The 25,033-nt window shown below is 42.7% G+C and overlaps 1 protein-coding gene across 1 annotated transcript in view; it reads right to left on the bottom strand.

The window, feature by feature from the left end:
- Positions 1 to 14,276, bottom strand: part of FUBP3 (far upstream element binding protein 3) — a 53,057-nt gene extending 38,781 nt beyond the window's left edge. Inside the window, exons 1-2 of the mRNA XM_007453131.1 lie at positions 14,112 to 14,276; positions 2,241 to 2,346 (exon numbers count right to left, since the gene is read on the bottom strand). Of these exons, the coding sequence (XP_007453193.1) occupies positions 2,241 to 2,346; positions 14,112 to 14,195 (190 nt within the window). The 5' untranslated portion in view covers positions 14,196 to 14,276. The remainder of the gene's footprint in view (positions 1 to 2,240; positions 2,347 to 14,111) is intronic.
- Positions 14,277 to 25,033: the final 10,757 nt, after the last annotated feature.

Consider the following 25,033-nt stretch of genomic DNA (forward strand, 5'->3'; position numbering starts at 1 on the left):
TCGTCTCTGCTTTTCTAAACTTTCATCTCACAAACAGCAAGCCTGTGACCCTTAGAAAGCTGTCCGGTAAACACGAACATCACTCTCCTTGACAGGGTCTGTTTATCCACATGTTTTATTCAAGAGAACAGAACTGGCCCAGTGACCTCACCCCTGTCAGGAGACAACTGACAAGAGGCTGGGGTAGGCCCCAGATGCCCAGCTCTCCTTAAGGTCCACAGCAAATCTGAAACTCTACAGAAAGAGACCAACTTGGAGAAAAACAAACAATTTGTGTAATTCTGTTATTTAAACAGAAGAGAGGATTAACTTTATCAAACCGTTATGTAGAACGTAAAAAGCCTGAGAGAAATTTCAAATACAGTCTGTCGTCACGGTAAAACACACGCCTGGGGATGACAGGAGACGCGGTTCAAGGCGGAAAGGGTCTCCCTCAGTTCTTTCCTACTAAAGGAGACTTAATATTTGGGGGTAGGAAAGAGAAAAAGTGTATTTATTCTCTAATCACAAGAACTTAGTCCCCCAAAATGCAAAAAATTATGGTTCTCAAAAAAAAAAAAGGTGACGATACACATATAATAATGAACTGGAGTTTCAAGTGAGATTCTGGACTTACTGGTGACTTAACGAGAAACATTCTTTCAAATGGGTGTGCAAAGGATTAATGGGAGAAAAAAAGTCTGCAAGATGCCAGAGGTTCCATCTGCAAATTTTCAGGATTCATTATGCAGAGGGCATAGTGATACTCTTCTCTGTGGGCCCAAGTTTTACACTCAACTCCACACGGTGGGTGAAAACAAGGCTGAGAGCTGTGGAATGTATTGATCTCAATTTCTGGAAATGGTGGGCCAGAGAGACACACTGTCCATTAATGAGACACATGCTCAGAGCCAGACAACTTACTGTTATTTTTATATTGATGTCCCATAAGAGGAACTGAAACGTGATTGCCCCGACAAGGTAAAAAAGGTTGCTTTGCATGACAGCTTTTGGCTAAGGCAAAAATGCAGATAATGCAATCACTCATGTTTGGTCTAAGAAATCACTAATGCCAATCAAATATAAGATGATCACAAGATACCGTTTCAGAGTAGCAGTGTAAATGTTCACCTTAGTTCCAGTGGCCCTGTGGTAGATTTTCTGTGAGTGACCATAAACATTAATAATTTTTTTAAATAGACAAGAACTTTTACACCCAAACTGCGGGTTGTTCCATTAAAATCTGCACCGTGTGAGTCTATATAATTATTCCAAAAAGGTTCCCACTTACAAAAACGATGGCGATCTCTCTTTTAGAATCTCCAAAGAGACCAGAGCAATTAGTCATGCCAAATCACATTTTTTCTATGAACATAAAACATGCACTTTTTTTTGGGAAAGGAGATTACAAAATATATACTGTTGTATACCTGGACTGTTTTTCACTTAATAAGGTATCACAGAAATATGAACACACATATGTGGCTGGGTACATATGCAGATTGAGAACAAGAAGAGAAGACACTGGCCCACCCACTATGTGCATATTCACGTGCAATCTAGTGTATTTCAGAATCCCTTTTACGGAGCTACTTTGTGGGAGATGAGATATGATAAAGGAAGTCCAAGTTCTCTGCAGAAACACATCTGATACGCTTTGCCAAAGTGCTGGTAATGACGCACTTCTAAGTGGTCTCAAATTCTTTTGGGGATGAGTAGGGTATATCAACAAACCAATGAAATAAACGAAGAATGAATGAAAGAAAAATGGATGCTGCTAGAAAGAGCCTGTTATAAATGGGAATGGTGGGAAAAACCCAGCAGATAAACTGAAAAAAGGTCATCACTCCCCTTTCCTTTCTTTAAGGTCAGTATGTAGCCATAGCCTTCACAGAGCCATGCACCAAATCTCAGCTTTTCTTTGGAGAAAAGTGGGAACTTCAATTCCCACGTGTGCACTGAGGAATAACTGAGGGCTCAATCAAGCAAAACTCTCGAATCAGTCAAATTATTTCCAAGCTGATGCTCAAAGACTGTCTTTTACCTTACAGCCCAGCCGAAAAGACTTCCTGTATTATCAAGGCAAGTAAGAACTCAAATACCGCAGAACTGCTGAGGAAAATCATCTTAAATACTTCCCCGCAACCATTCTTCAGAGAGTGACGCTGGAGAAAGCTGTTAAGGAAATGGCTGACACAGACTCCAACTTAACTGGCAGGTTCACTACCACCTGAAAGGCAAAGATATTTACAGCAACTTACCTCCATCATCCAAGGGCCGTTTTTGTACTCCATAGCCATACACTGAGGGGTCCACTAGAGGTGTGGAATTATTCAAGTGAGGAATTGAATCAATTTTAGCAGCAATCTACAGAGAGAATCAGATTTAAATACTCAGTAACAAATCATGGCTCCATCGAGGGAGAAAGACAAGAGTCTTCTTTAAAGGGCTGTTACCCCATTTCTCCCCCCGACGGAGATTAATGTAAAGCAATGCTGTGACAGGACATGGACTCTGCACTATTAACTGAGTTCCCTTTTGGTCTTAGTAATAATGTGTCTTTAGAAATGCTTCCAAAAATGTGTCTTCTACAAGCAAATTTTCAAGTCATCACTTAAAATATAGGTATACCACATTTTAAGGAAAAAAGCAGGCCAACAGTATGAAGAACTCTGTTCAAAAGGTTTTAGCACAGGATTCCCTTAAGGAACAAATTCCGCAGCAACATTTAAAAGGCCATGTTTGCTCAAATGTTGACAGCTCTTTAGGAATATATGCGTCCTATTAACTTTAACCCCTATAAAGTGACGATGTGATCTACAGAAACGTAAAACAACAGGTTGCTCTTCACTGGAAGTTCAAACAGCAGGGGGATGATGACCATCTGTCCAGACTAGTTTGGAAGGATTCCTGTGCTGGAGAAACCGAGATAACCTGAGAGCTATTCTAACTTCTAACATTCATCATCAAAGAACAGAACATAGCTACTCAATTTTTCCCCTAGAAACAAATGCTATGTAGAGCTTCCTACACTTATCTGCTTTGTTTCCATTAGGAATTAAACTTGATTTTCACAATAAATTAACTCTTTGATTTAATCGAAGGAATATCTACAACTGGTCTTGATGTTAGTCCCTCAGTTAAGCCTAACAAGCAAGGGTGGATTAGGGGCAGCCAGCATAGATGTCCCAGACCTATGTCTTCAGTGGTAGTTTTCCTGAGGTTGTCCAAATGTGCCCAGAATTCTGAGACTTTCTGGGACCAACATAAATTAAACAAATAAACAACCAAAGACAATCATGGTACTGAAAACCTAAGGCAGAATTTAAATGTCAGGTATCCTGGGTCAGGTCTCGTCCTTTTCATTTCCTAGTTCTGCGGTGTTGGGCAAGTCCCCTTCCTCTCTGCCTAAGATCCTCTGGGTATAATACCATCTGCTTCATAGTTTTTGAAAAGATAACATTCTCTGAACACAAAGGAGCTCTGTACATGAGAAAGATACCAGCCCTTCACAAATACCAGGGCTGTAAAAGAAGGCAACTCACCCAACAAGTGCTGAGTGTCTACTATGTCCTGGGCTCTGCAGTGAACAAGAATAAGCAGGTCCTTACTCTCCCAGAGTTGGCAGTCAGTGGGGAGTCACAGGTACACAAGCTAATCAAGTAAACTGATCATTTCAGCTGGTGATAAGCATGATACTAATAAGAGAAGACAAGGACATACAGAGTCCTCAGGAGAGCTACTTTAAACAGGGTGATCAGGGAAGGCTGCTGTGAGGTGAGATGGGATCTGAGACCTAAATGATGAGGAAGAGCATTCTAGGCAGAGGGAACAGCTTGTACAAAGGCCCTGAGGCAGGAGAAAGCTTGATAGGTGAGGTGACGTCATTAGAACAGAAGGAACTAGATGTGTTCCAAGGGGTGGGCAAGGGCAGTTCACATAGGGCTTCAGAGGTCATGGGAAGGGGCTTGGATTTATTCACTTATTTATTTATTTATTTATGTTTATATTTAGCTGCACCTCGCAGTTTGCAGGATCTCAGTTCCCCGACCAGGGATGGAGCCTGTGCCCCCCTGCAGTGGAAGCATGGAGTCCTAACCACTGGACCGCCAGGGAATTCTGGGGCTTGGATTTTATATGAAGGGTGATGGAAAGCAACTACAAGGCTTAGTAAGGGGAGTAACCTGCTGAGTTATGATTTTAAAAAATGCCCCTGGACAAGGAAAATATCAATAGATTCTAAGGGGACAAGAGTAGCAGGACCATTTAGGAGGTATTCTAGGCCAGGAGTCAGCAAACCCCAGTTGGTGAACTACCTGCTTTGGTAAATAAAGTTTTATTAGAACACAGCCACACCCATTCACAGAGATCATATGGTGTGCAGAGCATACATACATATATATGTATATATATGAAATTTACTACCTGAACTTTTTTTTTTGGCCACACCACGCGGCTTGTGGGATCTCAGTTCCCCAAAAAGGGACTAAACCTGGGCCCTTGGCAGTGAAAGCACGGAGTCCTAACCACTGTACCACCAGGGAATTCCCACTATAGACTTTTGAAGAAAATGTTTGCCCTGTCTAGGCTACAGATGATGGTAGCCTGGACAGGTGCTTGTTGAAAAACACTATTTTAAGTTAAATAATTAAAATACTAAGACTGCTGATAGAAACCCCATCTCTTATATTCAAATTTCAAGGCAAGTGGGCATTTGCTCTAAAACAGAATACTGTATAAATCTCGCCTAACAGCATCCTACCACCAGCTTTCAACCTTGCTCTCCTTATGTGTTTTGGATAAGCTTGTGGAGGTTGGCTACTTACTTAAGATGCAAAACTTATCTTTAAGGACTCAGCTCAGGAAGCAAGCAGATTAAAAGGTGAGAACACTGCAGTGGCTTATGCCCCACCGAGACCCTTTCGTCTGCCCAATAAACTGAGCAGTAAATGGCCAATGTGAAGGTTTTCAAGATTACTGGCCCAGTTGTCTGTTTGAAGACAGACCAAAACATTGGCAAGAGACAGTAAGGACGACCCCAAAACACAAGAGAAAAGGTTATGGTTATCAGTGGAGTCCCCCAGTAGTGTGCATGTCAGATCACCCTCCAAGACAGGACCCTAAATGTAAGCTCTACATATCTGGTACTCTCTCTACCTTCTTCTGATGAGACCTCTTAGCTTCCAGACCTCTTCCCTTCCTTCCAAATTAGCTCAGATGTCATTCCTGAGTCCTCGGCGTTCCTTATAATCTATATGGTATGTTTCATATATTGCTGGAACGTAATTTTTTCCCCAAAGCTGATATGCCAGAAGTGTCACAATAGTTTTCTATTCCTAATTTTGATTAAATTAACAAGCGACCTTCTAAAATGTGACTGAGGATTTCAGATTTGTTTTTAAATCATGTTTGCTTCAGGTTATCTATAATTTGGGAAATTTTCACTAAGAGAAAAGCATTACAGGATAATGGTTAAGAGGTGTAGCTCTGAAGTCAATAACTGCATTTGAACTGCAGCTAAACAAATGTCAGATGTGAGTTTAACATTATAATATACAATTATACCATAACTTACATTGATATCACATTATATATTATATTACAATATGCTATAAAGAAACAATGTATTCCTTTATTCATACAAATGCAGCCTTGTTCTAAGACATGATTTTAAATGCCTACTAAAATAATGAATTGAAATTCAATGAGCGCTTACTATGTGTAGGCACTCTGCTAAGAACATTCTAAAGATGCTATTTTCATTTACTCCTCATGATGATTCTTTAGGTTAGTATTATTATTTTCACTTTAGGACAAGGAAAAGTGAAGCTCAAAGAGGCTGAGTGACCTGCCCAAAGTCACACATCTTATAAATGGCACAAACAGCACTGAAGACCAGGCCTGCCTGACTCCAGAGTCCATGCTACTGACCACAGCACTAGGCTAACTCCCTTTCCTCCACCTAATACTTTCTTAAACATAGTCACTTCCCGAGGACTTAAAACCTAATGATTTCCAGTACACAGAAGTCAGGTAATTCCTCACGTCCGTAACTGACCATTCTGAACAGTAGCTGCTTAAGGGAAGTGAGATACATTTTCAGTTAATAATGGTGTAGGCCAGAAAACAGTCACAGAAGCCACGATATTCCAGGAGAGCCAAGGCCATTCCACTGCTTATCTGAAAGCAAGACCTTGAGGGGACGCTGCTACCGATTTTCTACTACTTGATTCACTTTCCCCCCTTTCTGGGGGGAGGCAGCGAGAATGGGTTACCTCACTACCTGTGCTATTTTCAGCACAGCTAATAGATGAAATATAAATCAACGTCATAGACATTTAACCTCCACTGCCAGTAGTCAGTGGAAATGTGGAGGAGCGGAGCACTGGACCAGGATCAGTCAGGAGTCCTGGTTTTCCAGCTGGCTCTTCCGCTGTACGACCTTGGGCAAGACCTTCAGTGGTCTTGCTCCCTGTAAAATGCAGGGATGAACTAAACCAGTGTTTTCTAAAGAGTACAAAGCAATTCGGGGAGGTGCATGGATGAATGTTCAAAAATATTTTAAATAAATCTAAATTTAAAATGATTTTAAAATACAAAGTAAATAGAATACTTAGGGTTCACTGATATGACAAAAATCATAATAAAGGTGGTACATGATTCACTAACGTTAGGAAACATGGCAATTACTTATTCCCAGTGCACATCTTTAAGTTTTGTAATCAGAGGAGCTCACCCTATAAACCCAAACAGAAAGCTGCGATTATCTCCACAACTTCACATTTAATAAAACTTTACACTAAATGGAAACAGGCAAAGCTATTTGAATGGCGGCAAGTCATCCACACGCTGATTGGGTCCATGTCATCCAACACAGTCACTGTCGATTCTAAAGCAGAGGTGAGAGCTCACACCACCACTTAGGGAGGAGGAACCCAACCTACTTCCCTGGAACCTCTGCTCTAAAGTCACCCAGAGTGGCCTCGCCCTGGCGAACTGACAGACTGGACTGAAAGTCTCTACTCCCCAGAGCAGGAAGACACAGTATGTGGCCAGAGCGGCTGAGTCCAGTGGCTGAGGGTGAGCAAGTTTCAGAGGGCAGGTCTGGAGCCACGGTGCACAGAGGCAAGTCCTCATTCTGCACCCACTACCTACGTTACTATGAAGACAGCAGTGTATCAAATTCATTGTGCACTTACTAAGTGCCTGACGGTGCCCTCATTTCATCGTCACGGTGACCTCAGACAGTAGCTCAATTCTGTGGGATCTGGAGCCAGTCTGCCTGGAATTGTACCCATGGGGATACCAAGATAACAATGTAAAGCACCCAGAACAACGCTGGGCACATCGTAAGGAACGAGAAATGTTTGCTAAGTTTAACCTTCTACTGAAAAATAATAAAAAATAACAAAATAATAATACAAAAAAAGTACATGGGTGAGTTGATAGCTTGAATCTTCATGTACTAAAATGCCTGTGCAACTAGCATCCAGAAACAGAACATAAGCAGCACCCCCGAGCTGTGGCCTCATGACCCCTTCAGTCAGTACCCACCTCCACCTCCCAAGGGTAACCTCCTAACTTCTATTAGCTATTCCAAAAAAAAAAAAAAAATGTATCTATCTATATAGATATAGATAGATAGATATAGCCACCATCAATGATCTCCCTTTTACAGATGAGGAAACTGAGGTTTAAAGATGTTAGATAACTTATCCAAAGTCACTAAGCTGGTGATCGGCAGAACCAGAACTTGAACTCATACAGACTGAATCCAAAGCCTTAATAACCACTTCACTATACTACCTCTTGGGTATTCTGCAACCATCAAATGAGAGAACTTATATGAAAGTCCTTGCCTGGCACCCAGCGCAACACAAGCTCAATGAATGGTAGCTATTGTTGTCATTAGAGACGGGGGCCCTGGCTGATTCTGCCCTATTAACTGGCATTAACCAAAACAAGGAATTCTATATGTCAATCGAATAAGATATCAGCTCTTCTTAGTAGCTTTTGCTGACAACTTCATGCCACCCACATTTGGGGAGAATTAAATACTCCCTTATCTGTTTGCAAAGCACTTTACAAACTACCTTTAAGTAGCGTGACCTCACTGAGAAAGTTGCTGGTTATACTGTCTCCCCATTACAGGGAGCTCTTTGAGGTGTGGACCTGTCTCAATCATCTTGGTACTCCCAGGACAAAGGTTCCTTGACTGGGAGCTCCAGGGATTAGCTTTAGAGAATTCATGAAGCTCCTGAAATTACATAAAACTATTTAAATATTTCTGAGGAGCGGTTCAAAGTTTTCAAGAGTCTTAAAAAGGTCTATGCTCCAAAAGAAGATCAAGAACTTCCCTAATGCACAGCAATGTGTTTGGCACATAGAAAGTACTCATTAAACGTCTGCTAAAATTAAAGTGAATATGGAGAAGCCTGTCAGAAAAATGCTAAGATGACCAGCTGAGGCTCCAAGCTGAAATACTGTTCCAGCTAGGATCCCCCCTCCAAAGACCCTCAAGATGACATGACCATTAGTTTTCTCCCCTATGTCCCATCTAATTCCACCAGCATCCCTTTGATGCTTTGAAGATTCTGCTGCAGAATTCTCACTGAGATGGAAAACTACCCAACTACCTCTGCAAAGGAACCGAGTCCCTCTTAGAATGCAGAAGACATGGGTCCAAGAACTACTGCATATATTAACTGTTTGTGTGCCTCCGAGAATACTGCTTTATCTCCCTTTGGCTTATTATTTCCAAATATAAAATGAAAATTATAACCCTTGTCCTGACTATTTCACTCGGTTGTTGTGAGGATCTAATTCCACGGTAAGATAAAACCAGCAACAAACTTGTCTTATTTATCTTTACACTGGCCCGGCATCCAGCAAGAGGCCTTGGACTCAGCAGATCCTCAAACAGTAGCAGGCAATCCCCATCACATCACAATTTCCATGACCACCACTCAGTCTTGCAAGTGATCTGCTGTCACCTGATACTAGGATTAAAATGTAGTTCATGCCTCCAAAAGTATTGGCTATTCTTTCCCAAGTGTCTTTAAGCAAAACTTTAAATGCAAAACATTTTCAAGAGGGATGATTAACAGAGTTAAAGAATTGCACACAGCAAAGCTAGGCAGAGGGGAGCTTGAACAGACACGGAACACAACACATTAGAAAGTAAAAACCAAAATAATATGGCCAAAACTTTTTTCAGATCTAGCTAGATGGAAGCTCTGAATGTTGGTGAGCTTGAAGGGACCACTGAGATTATCTAGCTTAATATTTCCTGGTTTGATCCACAGACGGTGATTTGGTTTTATGAAAAGAGGGTATGAAGTGACAGAACTTGGGTATATTTACAATGCATACCCCAAACCCTAGTAGGACTTAATGCACAGAAGCATACTAAGGGCTCTGAGAAGTCCTGCAGTAAAGAAGCCAATTCACCTTTATTTAACCCTGTATCCCCCAAACTTCTCTGTCCACGAGCCCTTTTCCATGGGAGATCTATGAACAGCTTGTAGATCAAATGCTGGGTAAGGCCAACCTAGCCCAAAGTCATGCAGCTACTTGCAGGAGACTCAGATCTCTTAACTCTCCACCAGCGCTCTTTCCATTAGAAATTTAAATTATTGTATGGGCTCACAATTTGGAAAAGGGTGAGGAAAAAAAGCTGCTGACTAGGCGTCCCGATGGGCAGTGCAGAGCAGAAGCACAGTGGTGGGGACAAAGGCAACTTGAAGAGTCAACGCCCCGCGTGCACAAAGGGGCGGCTGCTACCCAGCTCCTGCCCGACACAGCCACTGCAGAGCGTGGGGGCAGTATGGCCAGGTATCAGATAAAAGCCTCACTTTTCACATGAAATTGTTCTAGTTTCTAAGTGTTGGCAGTGTGTGGTCAAACAAAGCATGCCTGCAGGCCCGCTCTGAGCCTCCTACAGCCCACAAGCCACCAGTCTGAAAACTCTGGTCTAGGCAAATTTGTATTCGGGACTTAAGAAACCTTACTTTGATGATACACATGGGTTATCAGATTTTAAAAGAAAGATAAAGCAGTCCCAGCTGAATATGAGGAAAGCGTCAGAGGCACACCGTGGAATGTACCGTTCATTTACCGTCTACTTTTCAATACCAGATATGAAGTTCAGTGCTTCCATTAAAGTGCGGTGATCCAGGGCTGCCCTGGTGGCGCAGTGCTTGAGAGTCCGCCTGCCGATGCAGGGGACGTGGGTTCGTCCCCCGGTCCGGGAACATCCCACATGCCGCGGAGCGGCTGGGCCCGGGAGCCATGGCCACTAAGCTTGCGCGTCCAGAGCCTGCGCTCCGCAATGGGAGAGGCCACAGCAGTGAGAGGCCCGCGGACCGCAGGGAAGAAAAAAAAAAAAAAAAAAAAAAAAAAAAAAAAAAAAAAAGTGCGGTGACCCAAACGGGCTCAGTCACATCATGAAACCCTTAAAACAAGAACTCGCTCTCTGTAGGGTACTCTACTGGGTCCCATCAAAGCAAAGACACAGAGCAACCCACAGATGTCCTGCAGACACTGGTTTTCTTCAAGTGTCTGAGAAAGTTCAAATGAATGTACATGCAGGAGTTAGTCCCTTGTGAAATGATGATCTGAGCTACTCAACCACTGGACACGTCTAAGACAGTCTCAGTGGAGTAAACTTAAAGACACTGAGCATTCAGCACACGTGACTCTGCCATAAGGCACAAACATCACATATGAGGTGAGCAAAGGCAATATCTCTCAAGGAGTGCCCAACAGTCAATGAACACTTTTCTTTAAATGGTGGAGGCACATTCTTTTAAAGGAAATGTAGTGTTTCTATACAGCACATGTGCCAAATCATCTACTGCTCAGGCTCGAAGTGTGAAACAGCAGCACTGGGAAGCATTTTCTGCAGGACTGTGGAACTTCTGAGGCCCCACACCAACCAAACAGTTCCAAAAAACAGTGCTAGTAAAGAGTAGGCTCTGGGCCTTAAAATCTGTCAAAGGTTACTTTCCACTGACTCTTCAGTGGCTTGGTCACAATCATTTGAGAGCAGAATCGCCATGATGCCCAACTCCATGAGGTACCAATTAACACTGTATTTATGTGAATAGAACACTCTAGAATTATGCAGTGAAGAGGCAATGACGGGGTCTAGGTCAAAATAGGAGCTTAAAGTCCTAAGAAGCCCTAGCAGTTTGATAAGAGAATGTCTACTTGGGTGATGACTGCCAGGCTCATGGAAGGAAGGCTGCTGGGAATGTGTAGTACACTGTGGTGTGACATCGTCCTGTTATCATGCGAATGGGTGCACCTGGTGATGGATGCTACTGAACTGTCAGCAGTGGGCTTTCCAGGAACTCTTATATTTTTAGAAAAGCTAAACAAACAGATTTGTATTTACTCATCCGTAATCTCCATGAGGTCCCCTTGAAAGCCTGACAGACAGTAGTCAGCTTAGAGGTGCAGTGTGGCCACAGAACAGGATAATCTGGCTTTAAGTCCATATCCCATTCTTATTAGGATCCTGCGCTCTCTAAACAACGAGTTGAAGAATTGAAGAAACACTTTATTTTTGCTAACCAGCCAGTGACTTCAGAGAACTGGACATGATTTTTTTTTTTTTTTTTTAAACACCCAGCAGTTTTAGATCTTCACCAGTGGGACTGAATCGGATCACATTTCTACATTTGTGTACTTCCCTACAAAATGGCTGTTATCCCTTTGGCCAAACACTATTAGCTCACTGGACTTCACACTGCTGCAGAAATTTTAAATTTTATATGACATCTTCAGAGACTCCCTTCAGATCTAGGAATACCATGCTTAGAGTGATCTAACAGCAACAATTGGTTCCCTTTGTTGGAAAGAGTCCAAAGGATACAAAAGGAGGCTTCAACATGCCAGGGGGGAAGCTTAGTGGATTAGGTTCTGGACTCTACGTATCAGACTTAATAGAAACTGCAGGTTCAAATCCCATCAGGGTCAACTCAGACTCTGCTGTGATATTCTGGATAAACTGAGCACCAGACAGCTCACGGCTCCCTGACAAACTTATGAGGGCCTTACAGACTGCCCCTGGTGTTTATGAGGACACCTAAGAGGAGAGAAAGCTTTCCAATCATTTAAGTAAAGAAATGCACTGTCTTTTATCTCCAGTTACTGGGGGGAAAATCACATTTCTGCAACATGCTGTGTATACAATGTCGAGGTAGAACCACCATCATCAGATGCCCAAATGATATGAGACCCTCTGAGGTAAGCTTTACTATTGATATAAGCACACAATATTTTAGATTTCTAACATTCAATTCTTGCCCAATGCAAATCTATAAATAAACCTAAAATTACGCACAAACCTGTGTTTTCTTTAGTTTTTAAAGGCCATCAAATCCTTGGAGATAGCATCGCCCTCCAGCTGTTAATATTCGGAAGTAATACACTTACAGCACTGTCTCCATTGGGCTTACAACTGCTCCAGTCAATGGTGCATTTCAGAGCTGGGAACATTTCCAGTGAAGTTTCCTCTGCTAGTAGTAAACACCACTGCTTCAACAATCCACACTGGGTCAGCATTTAACAGAGGGTCTCCCTCCCTCTTGAGCAGGCTGTCCAAGAATATGAGTTCAACCACTGGCTCAAGAGAAGCAGAAAGTCTTCTCAATGGTTCAAAATTCATTTTATGTTCAACTACAGGCCTTCTGCAAACTGAGGATCTGAGCTCTTTAGGGTAGTGACTATAATTCTTCCTGGATACAGAGGCCGACAAGGTGATTGTCACACATCAGCACAGAGTGAAAGCCATTACATACTAGTAGCCAGTGAGAACAAGGTTCAGGACCCTGTACTGTAGCGGAGAGCAGTGTAACACGCCGGCAAGCAGAGTGCTGGAAGGGGAGCTGGAGGGCACTGTTCATCCATTACAGCCACTGGCTGGCTCTGAAGTCTAAGTAAGATGGATACTCACTATATATTGGTTGGTGCCTAGGCAGTAAGGAACAAGTCATCGGATAAAATTTTAGGCGGAACCACAGGTTTGGAAACTTCTGGGATCCAATGTAATGTCTATAGGAGCATCAGTATTACAATGAAAAGTCAGTATCTGGGAAACAGGTAGGGTTCCCTCCCCTGGAATACTGGAAAGAGGTGTAAAGACCATATCTTCAAGCGACCGAGTGGAGGCTTTCTTCTAATACAATGAGTCCTGTAGCTTTCTGTTAGGAATCAAGCAGTAATTAGTCATAGCCCAACTTTTAAAGTATCCGTTAGTATGCCTACAATTAAATAGGAAGAGACGATGAGTATAAGACACTCAGCAGAAGAAATTTACGTGTTAGAGCTAACACTTAAGTTCAGTAAGCTTCACACACAATACAAGGACATGTTCTGTTCTAAACATCATACCAGAAACCAAAGAGTATTTCTGGCAGGTCCCATATTCATTCTCCAGGGAAGCTTGCAACCTCTTAAAAATCAGTTTATTTAACTCTGACAAAATGCACGACATTGTCAGATGGTCAAGTTTCACTGTTGGAATGACTTCATATCACATGCTCCCTGAAAGAGGAAAAACTACTGCCCATAAGGAATTTCTACGTCTTATGGACCACCCACACCTATCTAACATCTTTCTTTCTCTCCTCTCCCACAGCACCCTCAAAAGTAAAATACCCTCAAATTCCTTCCACTCCACCCTAGAAATATAATAAGTCTGAAGAGGATGTTTCCCAAGTTTTAAAAAGCTACTGGGCCTGAGACAGCCCCCTTCTGTCTAGACCGGGTCCTCGCCGTGAGCTCCCCTAGCCCCCAACCCCCGTAAACCTCAGAACCCCACGCTGGCTGCCCTGCGGGTCCAGCCCCGGCGTGGGGACGCGATAGGGCCAGGCGTCCTGGACAAAACCTTTCCCAGCAGCTGCAGGCACCTGGGAGACCGGCCCGACAGGCTGGGCCTGGGCCTCCCAGCGGCGCCTCATCCCTCGGCTCCTCTCGGCTGCAGGAGCCACAAGGAAAGGCCGAGCCCAGCTGGGGCGTCAGCCCAGGTTACCTCCCGCCCCCAGGCCGGACCCCCTTCTCCCCATCAGGCCCGACCCGGCCCCGCCTCAGGCTCCCGTGCTCCTACCAGCCTGCCGCGCCCGTACCTGCCGGACCCGGTGCAGAGCGTCCACGAAGCCCTCGGCCTTCATCCCCACCGCAGCGCTCTGCCCCTGCACCAGCTCCGCCATTACCGCCCCCGCCGCCGCCGCCGCCGCCGCTCGGCTCCCCCGTCGGGCCTCCCGCTCCGCTTGGGGACCCGTAGCCGGAAAGGGAAAGTCACCCCACTTCCGGCGGAAGGGGAGCCGGGACGCTCGCCGACGCGAGAGGAGCCGCGTCTGTGGGGCGGGGTCAGGGCACGTGACCGCGGTCCGGCCGGAAGTGGGGGGGCGGGTCCTGCGAGCGAGGCTGCCATCTGGTTTCGAGGGTTAGGTTGAGATCCCGCCATTCCCAGACGCGATTTGGTCCAGGGCCGTCGATGTTGTCGTGACAGACCCTTGAGGCGTGTGTGTGTGTGTGTGTGTGTGTGTCGAGGTGTCGACCGTTTGGAAATCCAGAGAGGAGTGACCTGGCTTTCCGACGGCACCCTGGCTGCCCCTCTCAGAAATGACCATCGGTTAGGAATACTGGGACTGAGCGCTTTGAAATGGCACCGTGAGGACCCAGAGGGAGGCTGGAGGGCAAGGAACGGCACCACAAAACAGTGCCCCACGTTTACAGAGTCCTGGGCCCGAGTTCTTGCCTCGTAATCAGTTTCCTCGAGGATGGGCTAATGCCACACCTGGGGTTGCCTAGCGACACAGCTTAGGAAGGGCGCTTCTACTGGAAAGCCAGCGTGGTGTCCTCTTACACATTCCTTCACGAACTCTGGGACTCTGGGGATACAGGAAATACCACAGGACCATCATTGCTTCCCTGCCTGCTGAGTCAAAACAGTATTGCAAGAGGGCTTCTTGGAATGCTTAAGTAACTTTTAAAAATGATGGTAACTAGATATAGATATTTCAAAGCAAGGGAAGGAATCTTCACGCTGGAACTCACTTGAGCTTTTGAGGTGGATTTTACAAATGAGCAAACAGCTACCTCCCCCACCCCCACCAAGAAACAAGACTTAGGGGCTTGACACACATTTTGTCAGTGGCAGGTCCAAATAGAGGTGCTCCTCTTTGGATCAGCAAGATTGCCCTCATGATTAATATTTCCAAGCTCTATGATGCCAAGGAATCGAATTTAATGGAGAGTCAGGTTGTCAACTATTTTATGCCCATATTGAAGTTATGAAGGAAGATGAGCACTAAGAAAGGGGAAATAAAGGAATACAATTCAGTGTGACTTCTCTTGAGCTCTCGTGTCAGCATGATAGGAGAACTTTAGATTTTGAAAAGTAGTATGAGTAATAAATGGCAAATGATCAAAGAGCAGTTCTTCATTTGTTAATGACGTCACTACTAGACTGTGAGTTCCTTTAGAGCAGAGACTGAGTCTCATTTTCCCCTGTATCCCTAGGTGCTTAGGAAACTTATTTTGAATTGAATAAAGCCAAATCGGATTAATTCCTAGATTATGGTAAAATAAAAGAATCTGGCAAAATTGCAATATTGGAGAGTTATTGCTTTTGGACAAAATGTTTTGAGCCGTGTAGGAAAGCACATAGTTGGCGGTGTTGCTGTTGCTGAAGTGCTATTGTGAGGCAGGACCAACACATGCCAACATATCTATCTGTGGTCCGGCTTGGGTGTGTTGAGTGTTTTAATTTGCTATCCTTGTAAAAATCAAGGATATGGCATCAACCTTCCCAAACAGGGATGGTTCTGCTGACCCAGTATCAGTGATACTTGAGTTTTGAATACTTTCAAAAATCTGAGGTGAGTATGTTGGTTCATCCAAATTCCAGCTGGCTCTCCCTATGAGTGAAAACAGGGTTATTGGCCCAAATATAAGGCACAGTTCAAGGTTTGGTCCAAAGATCACAGAATGCCTAAGTAAGAGGATGAGATTCTGGTTCTTCCCCCTTTTAGTTGTTGAGTAACTCTGGGCAACTCACTTATTTCTGGGGGCATCAAAGAGGAGGATGAGCCAGACCCAGTCAGGTCCAGTGTTCTATGTTCTACTAATAGCGTAGACTTCATAATCTTAGCATTTATCGCGACTGGTTTTAAATCACTGTGTAATTATTTGCTTATTGTCTGTCTTTTCCACTAGAATAAAACCTCTCTTGAGGCAGGGAACCTCACCTGCCTTGTTCATTGCTGTTCCCAGTACCTAACAAAATGCCTGGCATTTTGTTGGCTCTCGATATTTCTGAAATGAATGAATGAGAATAATTTTGCCCAGACTGGATAGGAAAAGATTCTCAGAGGTTAAAAAAAAATCCAGGTACTCTGGTTGTGACTCGCTTTGCATATGAGACTGTCACCTAAATAAGCCATCCCACCCTGGGATTTAGAGGTACATTACTGATGACATTGAAATGCTTCCTTAGATATTACCAACTAGAAGCCACTCTAAAATGAAATTTTATCTGTAAGAGTCTAGGTTATGCTTGAGTAACAAACGTCAAAATATCAGTGGCTAATAACAAGAAAGGTTATTTTTCACATGAACGTGAACGTTCATGCTACGTGATGAGCATCGCTCGTAGGTTGTGCCTCTGCTACACATTGTCTTCACTCTTCAACCAAAGCTGATAGAACAGCCTGTCTCAAACATTAAACGTCATTGAGGCAAAGGGAAGAGAAAGTGTGGTAAAGCATGGACTGTCTTTTAAAGCTTCTGCCTCACCTCAGAAATGCTATGCATTACATTTGCTCACACTTCATTGACCAAAACAAGCCAGTGGTCAAGTATTGGCCAAATGGCAGAGAAATATAATCCACCTCCAGAGAGAAAAGGTGAATATTTCTGAACAGTGATATGATTTTCTAAAGAAATTAAGAGGAACAAAATATGGGCAATGTTGTATAGTAGACCCTTACCCTAAAGGATATGGTATGGGTATTTCCAGTATTCATTATGCTAAGGATCCTTGACATCTGGTCATTTGTAATTTGGGGAAGGCTTGCATTCCCATCGCAGGATCTGCACTGTTTTTCTTTCTCTCTGAGGGAGAACGGATTCATAGCAGTAACGCTTTGTGAGTGGGGTGTTCTCCATTTAGAGATTTTCATAGACCCCCTTTTCTATTGTCAAACATCCACTGGAATTTGATGAGGAATAAGGACATTCCTTAGAGCAATGTTAAGACAAAGGTACCCTGTGTCTTACCATCAGAGTAAGAGTACCAGTCTTGCCCTCACACCACCCTACTCTTCATAGAATAGTGCTACATCCTCAAGTAAGTTCCTATGAGGGTACACGCAGTAAATATTCTGGGGCCATGCTTGTCCGAAACAATCTTTATGCTGCTGTCTCAATTAACAATTTAGATAGTTGTACAAGTTGGTATTGCAAATAATTCTCCTTTAGGACACTGAAGTCATCATTCATTGTCTTCTAACATCCAGTATTTTTTTACAACAGTTTTATTGATAAAATTTGATATGTAATAAAGAACAAAAAATTGTGATATACAATAAACTGCACATATTTAATGTGTATACTTTGACACTGGTTTACATATACACCCAAGAAACCATCATTACTATCAAAGTTATGAACATGCACACCCCCCGCAAAGTTTCCTCATGCTCCCTTGTAATTTTTCCATCCCACCTCTCCCCGTTCTCCAGCCTCCCCGCCTTTGGCCTCCTCATCCACAAATAACCACCAATCTATTTTCTGTCACTATAGATTAGTTTGTGTTTTCTGGAATTTTATATAAATAAAAGCACATGGTATGCACTCTTTTGTCAGAGTTCTTTCACGCAACATAATTATTTTGGTATTCATCCATGTGATGCTGTGTATCAGTAGCTCATTCCTTTTGATTGCTGAATAGTGTTCAATTGAATGGGTATACCACAATTTGTTTATCCATTTACTTGTTGGTGGATATTTGGACAGTTTCCAATTTGGGGCTGTTATAAATACAGTTGAATATCAGTCTTTATTATGGACATATACTATTATTTCTCTTGGGTAAATACCTAGGCATGGCTGGATCATATGGTAAGTGTACATTTATGGTGAGTTAGTGTTTAATGGGTACTGTTTCAGTTTGGAATGATGAAAAAGTTCTGGAAATGGATGGTGGTGATGGTTGCACAACATTGTGAACGTTCTTAATGCCATTGAATTGTGCACTTAAAATGGTTAAAATTTTATGTTATATATATATTTTACTACAATAAAAAATTTAATCACCCTAGGAAATAAAATACTGAGGTGTCAAAAAATGGGGGACCTGTTGGAGTGCTGCTGTGGGAAGCTTGTGAAATGCAGGCCATGAAAGGAATGGGTTTGGCAATGGAGCAAGGCTGCCAAGTCAGGAAGGGTTCTCTTTTCATCTCTCACCTTGGTAACTGTCTCATGCCTTTTGGGGCTTCATCCTTTCTTGTGGCCAACTTGCTATTTCTGCTCCTCAGACTGGAAGGTGGAATATCGAAGCAAACAGCACTGGAGTTTACACAACATCATTGCCAGCCACCTGTAGAGAAACTGACTTCTTTATCTCCATTCCAGTTTAAGAATTCCAGGGTGGGGCTTCCCTGGTGGCTCAGTAGTTAAGAATCTGCCTGCCAGTGCAGGGGACACGGGTTCAATCCCTGGTCCGGGAAGATCCCACATGCCGCGGAGCAACTGAGCCCATGTACCACAACTACTGAGCCTGTGCTCTAGAGCCCACGAGCCACAACTACTGAGCCCACGGGCTGCAACTACTGAAGCCCATGTGCCTAGAGCCCATGCTCCACAACAAGAGAAGCCACCGCAATGAGAAGCCCATGGACCGCAATGAAGAGTAGCTCACACTCGCCACAGCTAGAGAAAGCCCGCGTGCAGCAACAAAGACCCAATGCAGCCAAAATAAATAAATACTATATATATATCTATATATATCTATATCTATATCTATCTATATCTATCTATCTATCTATCTATCTATCTATCTATATATATATATATATATAAAGAATTCCAGGGCAAGATTCTGATTGGCTCAGAAAGGTTGGGTGTCCACCCTAAACCAATCAGCTGTGGCCAGGAGTGGAGTTCCCCATCAACTTCAGAATTGGAGTGGAAGGGAGGCACCCTGCTCTCCAAATGCACTGTGTGCCTGGAGATGTTTGCTGGGCAGATAAAAGTCAGTGCTGGTAACAGAGCTAAGCAGAGAAAGAACTGGATTCATATTTGTTCATATTTTCCTTTTGAGGAGCTGAAATTACTCTCTCTCTCATACTCTTGTCTTTTCCATCATCTTTGTGAGGCAAAGTAGGTGAGCATCCAATCCATTCTAGTAGTGGAGAAAGTAAGGACGTAGTGAAGTCAAGTGACATATTCCAGATTCCTGATAGAAATTACACTGTGCTGTATGTCGGTATTCCCAGCACCAAGTATCGGGTCCACAGAGACACTAAATTACGTTGAGTGGATGAATCCCAGTTTATCAAATCCCAGCATATTATCACTTGGATACAATTTCCCTCAGATGATTTGCTAGAATATAAGTAGTAGAATCAGTCCCACCCCTTGCTGACAGTAGGAAAATTACTCTAGATCGTCACTGATCACTCTCACCATTGATGCATAGATTGGCTGGGTATAGAATTTTAGATTGAGGCAATAATTTCCAAGGTATTCCTTCATTATCTTCTAGCAAGCATCGTTGCTGTTGAGAAGCCTGATGCTATTCTGATATATTATCCTTTTGGACTTTTCCCCCCTTTTCTTTGGAAATCTAATAGACTCTTCTTTTTTCCTCCAGTGTTCTGAAATTCCATGGTGATGTGTCTTGAAGTGGATCTTTTTTCATCCATTATGCTGGCCACTCAGTTACCCTTTTGATGTGGAAATTGACATCCCTCAATTCTGGGATATTATCCTGAACTATTTAATTGAGGATTTCCTCCATCATTTTCTCTATGTATCTCTCTAGAGCTTCTAATATTTGGATACTGGACCTCCTTTACTGGTCCTCTAATTGTCCTATCTTTGCTGTTTCCCATCTCTTTGTCTTTTGCTTTTCTTTCTGGAGAAAAAAAGAGTATTCCCTCAATTTGGTCTTCCAGTCTTTCTGTAGAGGTTTTCATTTATGCTGTCATGTTTTTAATTCCTAAGAGATCTCCTTTGCTCTCCCAACAGTCCTTTCTTTAAAAGGTAGCCTTCCGGGGCTTCACTGGTGGCGCAGTGGTTAAGAATCCGCCTGCCAATGCAGGGGACACAGGTTCAAGTCCTGGTCTGGGAAGATGCCACAGGCTGTGGAACAAGTAAGTCAGTGCTCCACAACTACTGAGCCTGTGCTCTAGAGCCCATGAGCCACAACTACTGAGCCCGTGTGCCACAACTACCGAAGCCCGCGCACCTAGAGCCCGTGCTCTGCAGCAAGAGAAGCCACTGCAATGAGAAGCCTGCGTACCTCAATGAAGAGTAACCCCCGCTCGCCACAACTAGAGAAAGCCCGCGCACAGCAACGAAGACCCAATGCAGCCAAAAATAAATAAATAAAATAAATTAATTAAAAAGTAGCCTTCCGTTCTTGTTTGTGGATGGAATACCTTCCCTTATCTCTCTGAGGATGATAAACAACGTGGGCCTCTCACTGTTGTGGCCTCTCCCGTTGCAGAGCACAGGCTCCGGACGCTTAGGCTCAGCGGCCATGGCTCACGGGCCCAGCTGCTCCGCGGCATGTGGGATCTTCCCGGACCGGGGCACGAACCCGTGTCCCCTGCATCGGCAGGCGTACTCTCAACCACTGTGCCACCAGGGAAACCCAACATAGTTTTTTAATAAAAGTTTTTTCTCCCTGCACAGTTCACGTTGCACTGATCTCAGTTGTTTTATGTACGTATATATGTATCTAAGTAGGTAGGCTTTATGGTCCCTATCTTTTGTTGTTACAGACTTTCCTCAGATGTTTGGGAATACATGGTGGCCTGTTCTTGCTTCTGGGTGGGTGAGGATTGTTGACTGTGGGTTTCAATGTAGAATGGTCCAGCTGGGCTGTTTGTTGGGCATCTCCCAATGTCAGCATCTTTAAGTTGTTTCCCTTGGACCAGTTAAAACCCTCCATAGAAAACTCCCAGTCTCCTTCCTGGAAGTCAGAGCACCTATTTATGTTTAAGTTATACATTCATTCACCTGATTATCTGATTAAAACTTGTCTCCCCCACAAGATCATCAGCTTCAGAGACAGCAGCACTGTATCCATGTTGTTTGCCATTGTGTCTCCAGCATTGAGCCCATAGTATGTGTTCAATGAACAATGATTTCTATAAATTAATGCATAGACCCTTTTGACAATGTCCCATCATATTCTTTTAATCTCTGATTTCTCATTTTTTATTATGAAATAGTTCAAGCAGACAAACAAGTACATAGAATAATGTAATGAATAGCCATGTACCCAATGCCAACAAAGGAAGTCAGCACTGCAGTTACTAGTGAAGAGCCCTGTGTAACCCTCCATGATCCTAGTCTGTTCCTTCCTCTTCAGTGGTAACTGCCTTCCTGAACTTGGTAATCTGCATTCTAATGGATGCTGTATTCTTGAGTGTGTGTATAATGCTTTTAAACATTACATTGATATAAATGGTATCACACTCTATGTATCTTTCTGTCATTTGTGTCTTTTTAAATTTTTTGACCCCACATGTATTTCTGAGGTTTATCCAAGTTCACCTAGGTAGCCTTACTTCAGTTACTTTCCCTGTTATTCCGCTACATGAATAAACTAGAAATTATGTATTCTTTCTCCTGTGGATCACCATTTAAATTGTTTCCGTTTTTTCTCTGCCACAAAATGATGTTGCAGTAAGCTTTCTTGAACTTGTCTTCTTATGCAGTGTTTGGCAGATTCTCTAGGATATACACCCAGGCGTGAAGATGCTGGGGGTGGGGGAGGGTGGTAGGGAATATGCCACCTTAGCTTTGCTAGAGAAAGCCCAGTTGCTCTCCAATGTGGACAAAATATCTCCAGAGTGGCACACACATCCCACCAGCTGCAGATGAGTTTTTACTTCCCATCCTGACTGACACTTGTTAATACCACAATTTTTATTTTTTGAAATCTAATGAGTTAAATTTTAAAAATAAATATTTAAATTTTAATTGTTATATTGTGAATATATTACCATTTAAACTGTTGTTAAGTGTACTGTTCAGTGACATTAAGTACATTCACATTGCCGTGCAACCATCACCACCATCCATCTCCAGGACTTCTCTCATCTTCTCAAACTGAGACTCTGTACCCCTTAAACATGAATTCCCTGTTTTCCCCTCTCCCAAGCTCTGGATACCTCCACTTTACTTTCTGTTTCTATGAATTTGGCTAGTCTAGGTACCTCATGTAAGTGAAATCATACAGTATTTGTCCTTTTGTGACTGGCTTATTTCACTTAGCATAATGTCTTAAAGTTTCATCCATGTTGTATCGTGTGTCAGAATTTCCTTCCTTTAAAAAATTTTTTTTATTGGAGTATAGTTGATTTACAATGCTGTGTTAGTTTCTGGTGTACAGCAAAGTGATTCAGTTACGCATATAAATATATATCTATTTTTTCAGACTATTTTCCCTTCCTTTATTATAAAATATTGAGTATAGTTCCCTGTGCTATACAGTAGGTCCTTGTTGGTTATCTATTTTATGTATAGTAATGTGTTTATGTTAATCTCAAACTCCTAATTTATCCCTCCTCCCCTTCCCCTTTGGTAATCGTAAGTTTGTTTTCTATGTCTGTGGGTCTATTTCTGGTTTGTTTGTTTGTTTGTTTGTTTTTTAAAGGAGACCAAAGAGACATAACAATCAGATACAGTTCATGCACCTTGATTGGATCTTTTTTTTTTTAATACAGTCATTTATTTATTTATTTATTTATTTATTTATGGCTGTGTTGGGTCTTTGCTGCTGCTCATGGACTTTCTCTAGCTGCAGAGAGTGGGGGCTGCTTTTTTTTTTGTGGTATGCAGGTCTCTCACTGTTGTGGCCTCTCCCATTGCGGAGCACAGGTTCCGGACGCTCAGGCTCAGCGGCCATGGCTCACGGGCCCAGCCGCTCCACGGCATGTGGGATCTTCCTGGAATGGGGCACGAACCCGTGTCCCCTGCATCGGCAGGTGGACTCTCAACCACTGCGCCACCAGGGAAGCCCAAGGGAGCTACTTTTCATTGCAGTGCACGTGTTTCTCATTGCAGTGGCTTCTCTTGTTGCGGAGCAACGGGCTCTAGGCACGCAGGCTTCAGTAGCTGTGGAATGCACACTCAGTAGTCGTGGTGCGCCGGCTCTAGAGCGCAGGCTCAGTAGTTGTGGTGCACGGGCTTAGTTGCTCCACGGCATGTGGGATCTTCCCGGACCAGGGATCAAACCCATGTCTCCTGCATTGGCAGGCGGATTCCTAACCACTGCGCCACCAGGGAAGTCCCTCTATTTCTGTTTTGTGTATAAATTCATTTGTATCATTTTTTTTTTAGATTCCACGTATAAGTGATATCATATGATATTTGTCTTTCTCTTTCTGACTTACTTCACTTAGTATAATAATCTCTAGGTCCATTCACGTTGCTGCAAATGGCATTATTTCATTCTTTTTTATGGCTGAGTAATATTCCTTTGTATAAATATACATCTTCTTTATTCATTCATCTGTCAGTGGACATTTAGGTTGTTTCCATGTCTTGGCTGTATATAGTGCTGCAATGAAAATTGGGGTGCATGTACCTTTTCGAATGGGCAAAAAATTCAGACACTTTCCAAAGGAAGATGAATAAATGGTCAATAAGCACAAGAAAATGTGCTCAACATTATTAGTCAGTAAGCAAATGCAAGCTAAAACTGCTACACACCCACCAGAATGGCTAAAACTAAAACTGCAAAGATATCAAGTGTTGACAAAGTGTGGAACAACTGGAATGCTAACACATGGTTCTTAGGAGTGTAAAATGGTACAGCCACATGGAAAAAAAGAGTGGAAGTTTCTTAATAAACTAAAAATATACCCACTCTTTAACCCAGCAATTCCACTCCTACATATTTACCGAAAAGAAATGAAAATACGTGTCCATAAAAAAAGTTGTACGGTAATTATCATAGCAGCTTCATAATAGCCTAAAACTGGACACAGCCCAAGTGGAAAGATCAGAACAGTAGTTGCCTCTGAAAGTTGAGGAAGGAGATTGAGTGGAAAGGAGCATGAGGGAACATTCTATATATATTGATAGGAATTTGGGTTACACAGTATATACAAAATTCAGCATATGTCAAGATTTGTATATTTTATTGTATGTAAACTTTATAATGAAAGAAAAAACATGCAGACAAATATTGTACTCTAGTCAATGATACACATTTAGGAGGAAATGTACTGATGTCTGCAATTTACTTTGAAATGCAACAAAAATAAGATGGATTAATTGCTTGACGGAGGGACAGATAGATGGATAGACACGAGATAAAGCAAATGTAGTGAAATGTTCATAGTAGAAACTAGGGGGTGGGTTAATGGGTGTTCACTATTGAATTCTTTCAATTTTGCTCTGTTTGAAAATTTCATAGTAGTATGATGGAAAAAAGATTACATAAGCCATCTTGGGGGCAGGAAGTTGAGTCATGGGTCTCAGCCATAGAGTTCTGAGAGCTCAGAGATCTCAGAGCCATAGATATCGAGAGGGAATGAAGGGATGGAGGAAAATATAACTGTTACCAGAAGAAAAGTGGATACAGTGGAAATAAACAACTCTTGCCCACTAAAAATGGTGACACAAAACCAGTTTGAGGGTGTGGGAGAAGAAACAGATTTGGTTCAAAGAGGATGCATTCAAATGGGTCATGCTCAGACAGCGTTCAAAAATATATGTGCCCTCAGGGAACTATATTCAACATCTTGTGATAAACCATGATGGAAAAGAATATGAAAAAGAATATATATATATATATATA

The sequence above is a fragment of the Lipotes vexillifer genome, unplaced genomic scaffold (genome assembly GCF_000442215.2).
Source record: "Lipotes vexillifer unplaced genomic scaffold, Lipotes_vexillifer_v1.1 scaffold149, whole genome shotgun sequence".
Taxonomy (NCBI): domain Eukaryota; kingdom Metazoa; phylum Chordata; class Mammalia; order Artiodactyla; family Lipotidae; genus Lipotes; species Lipotes vexillifer.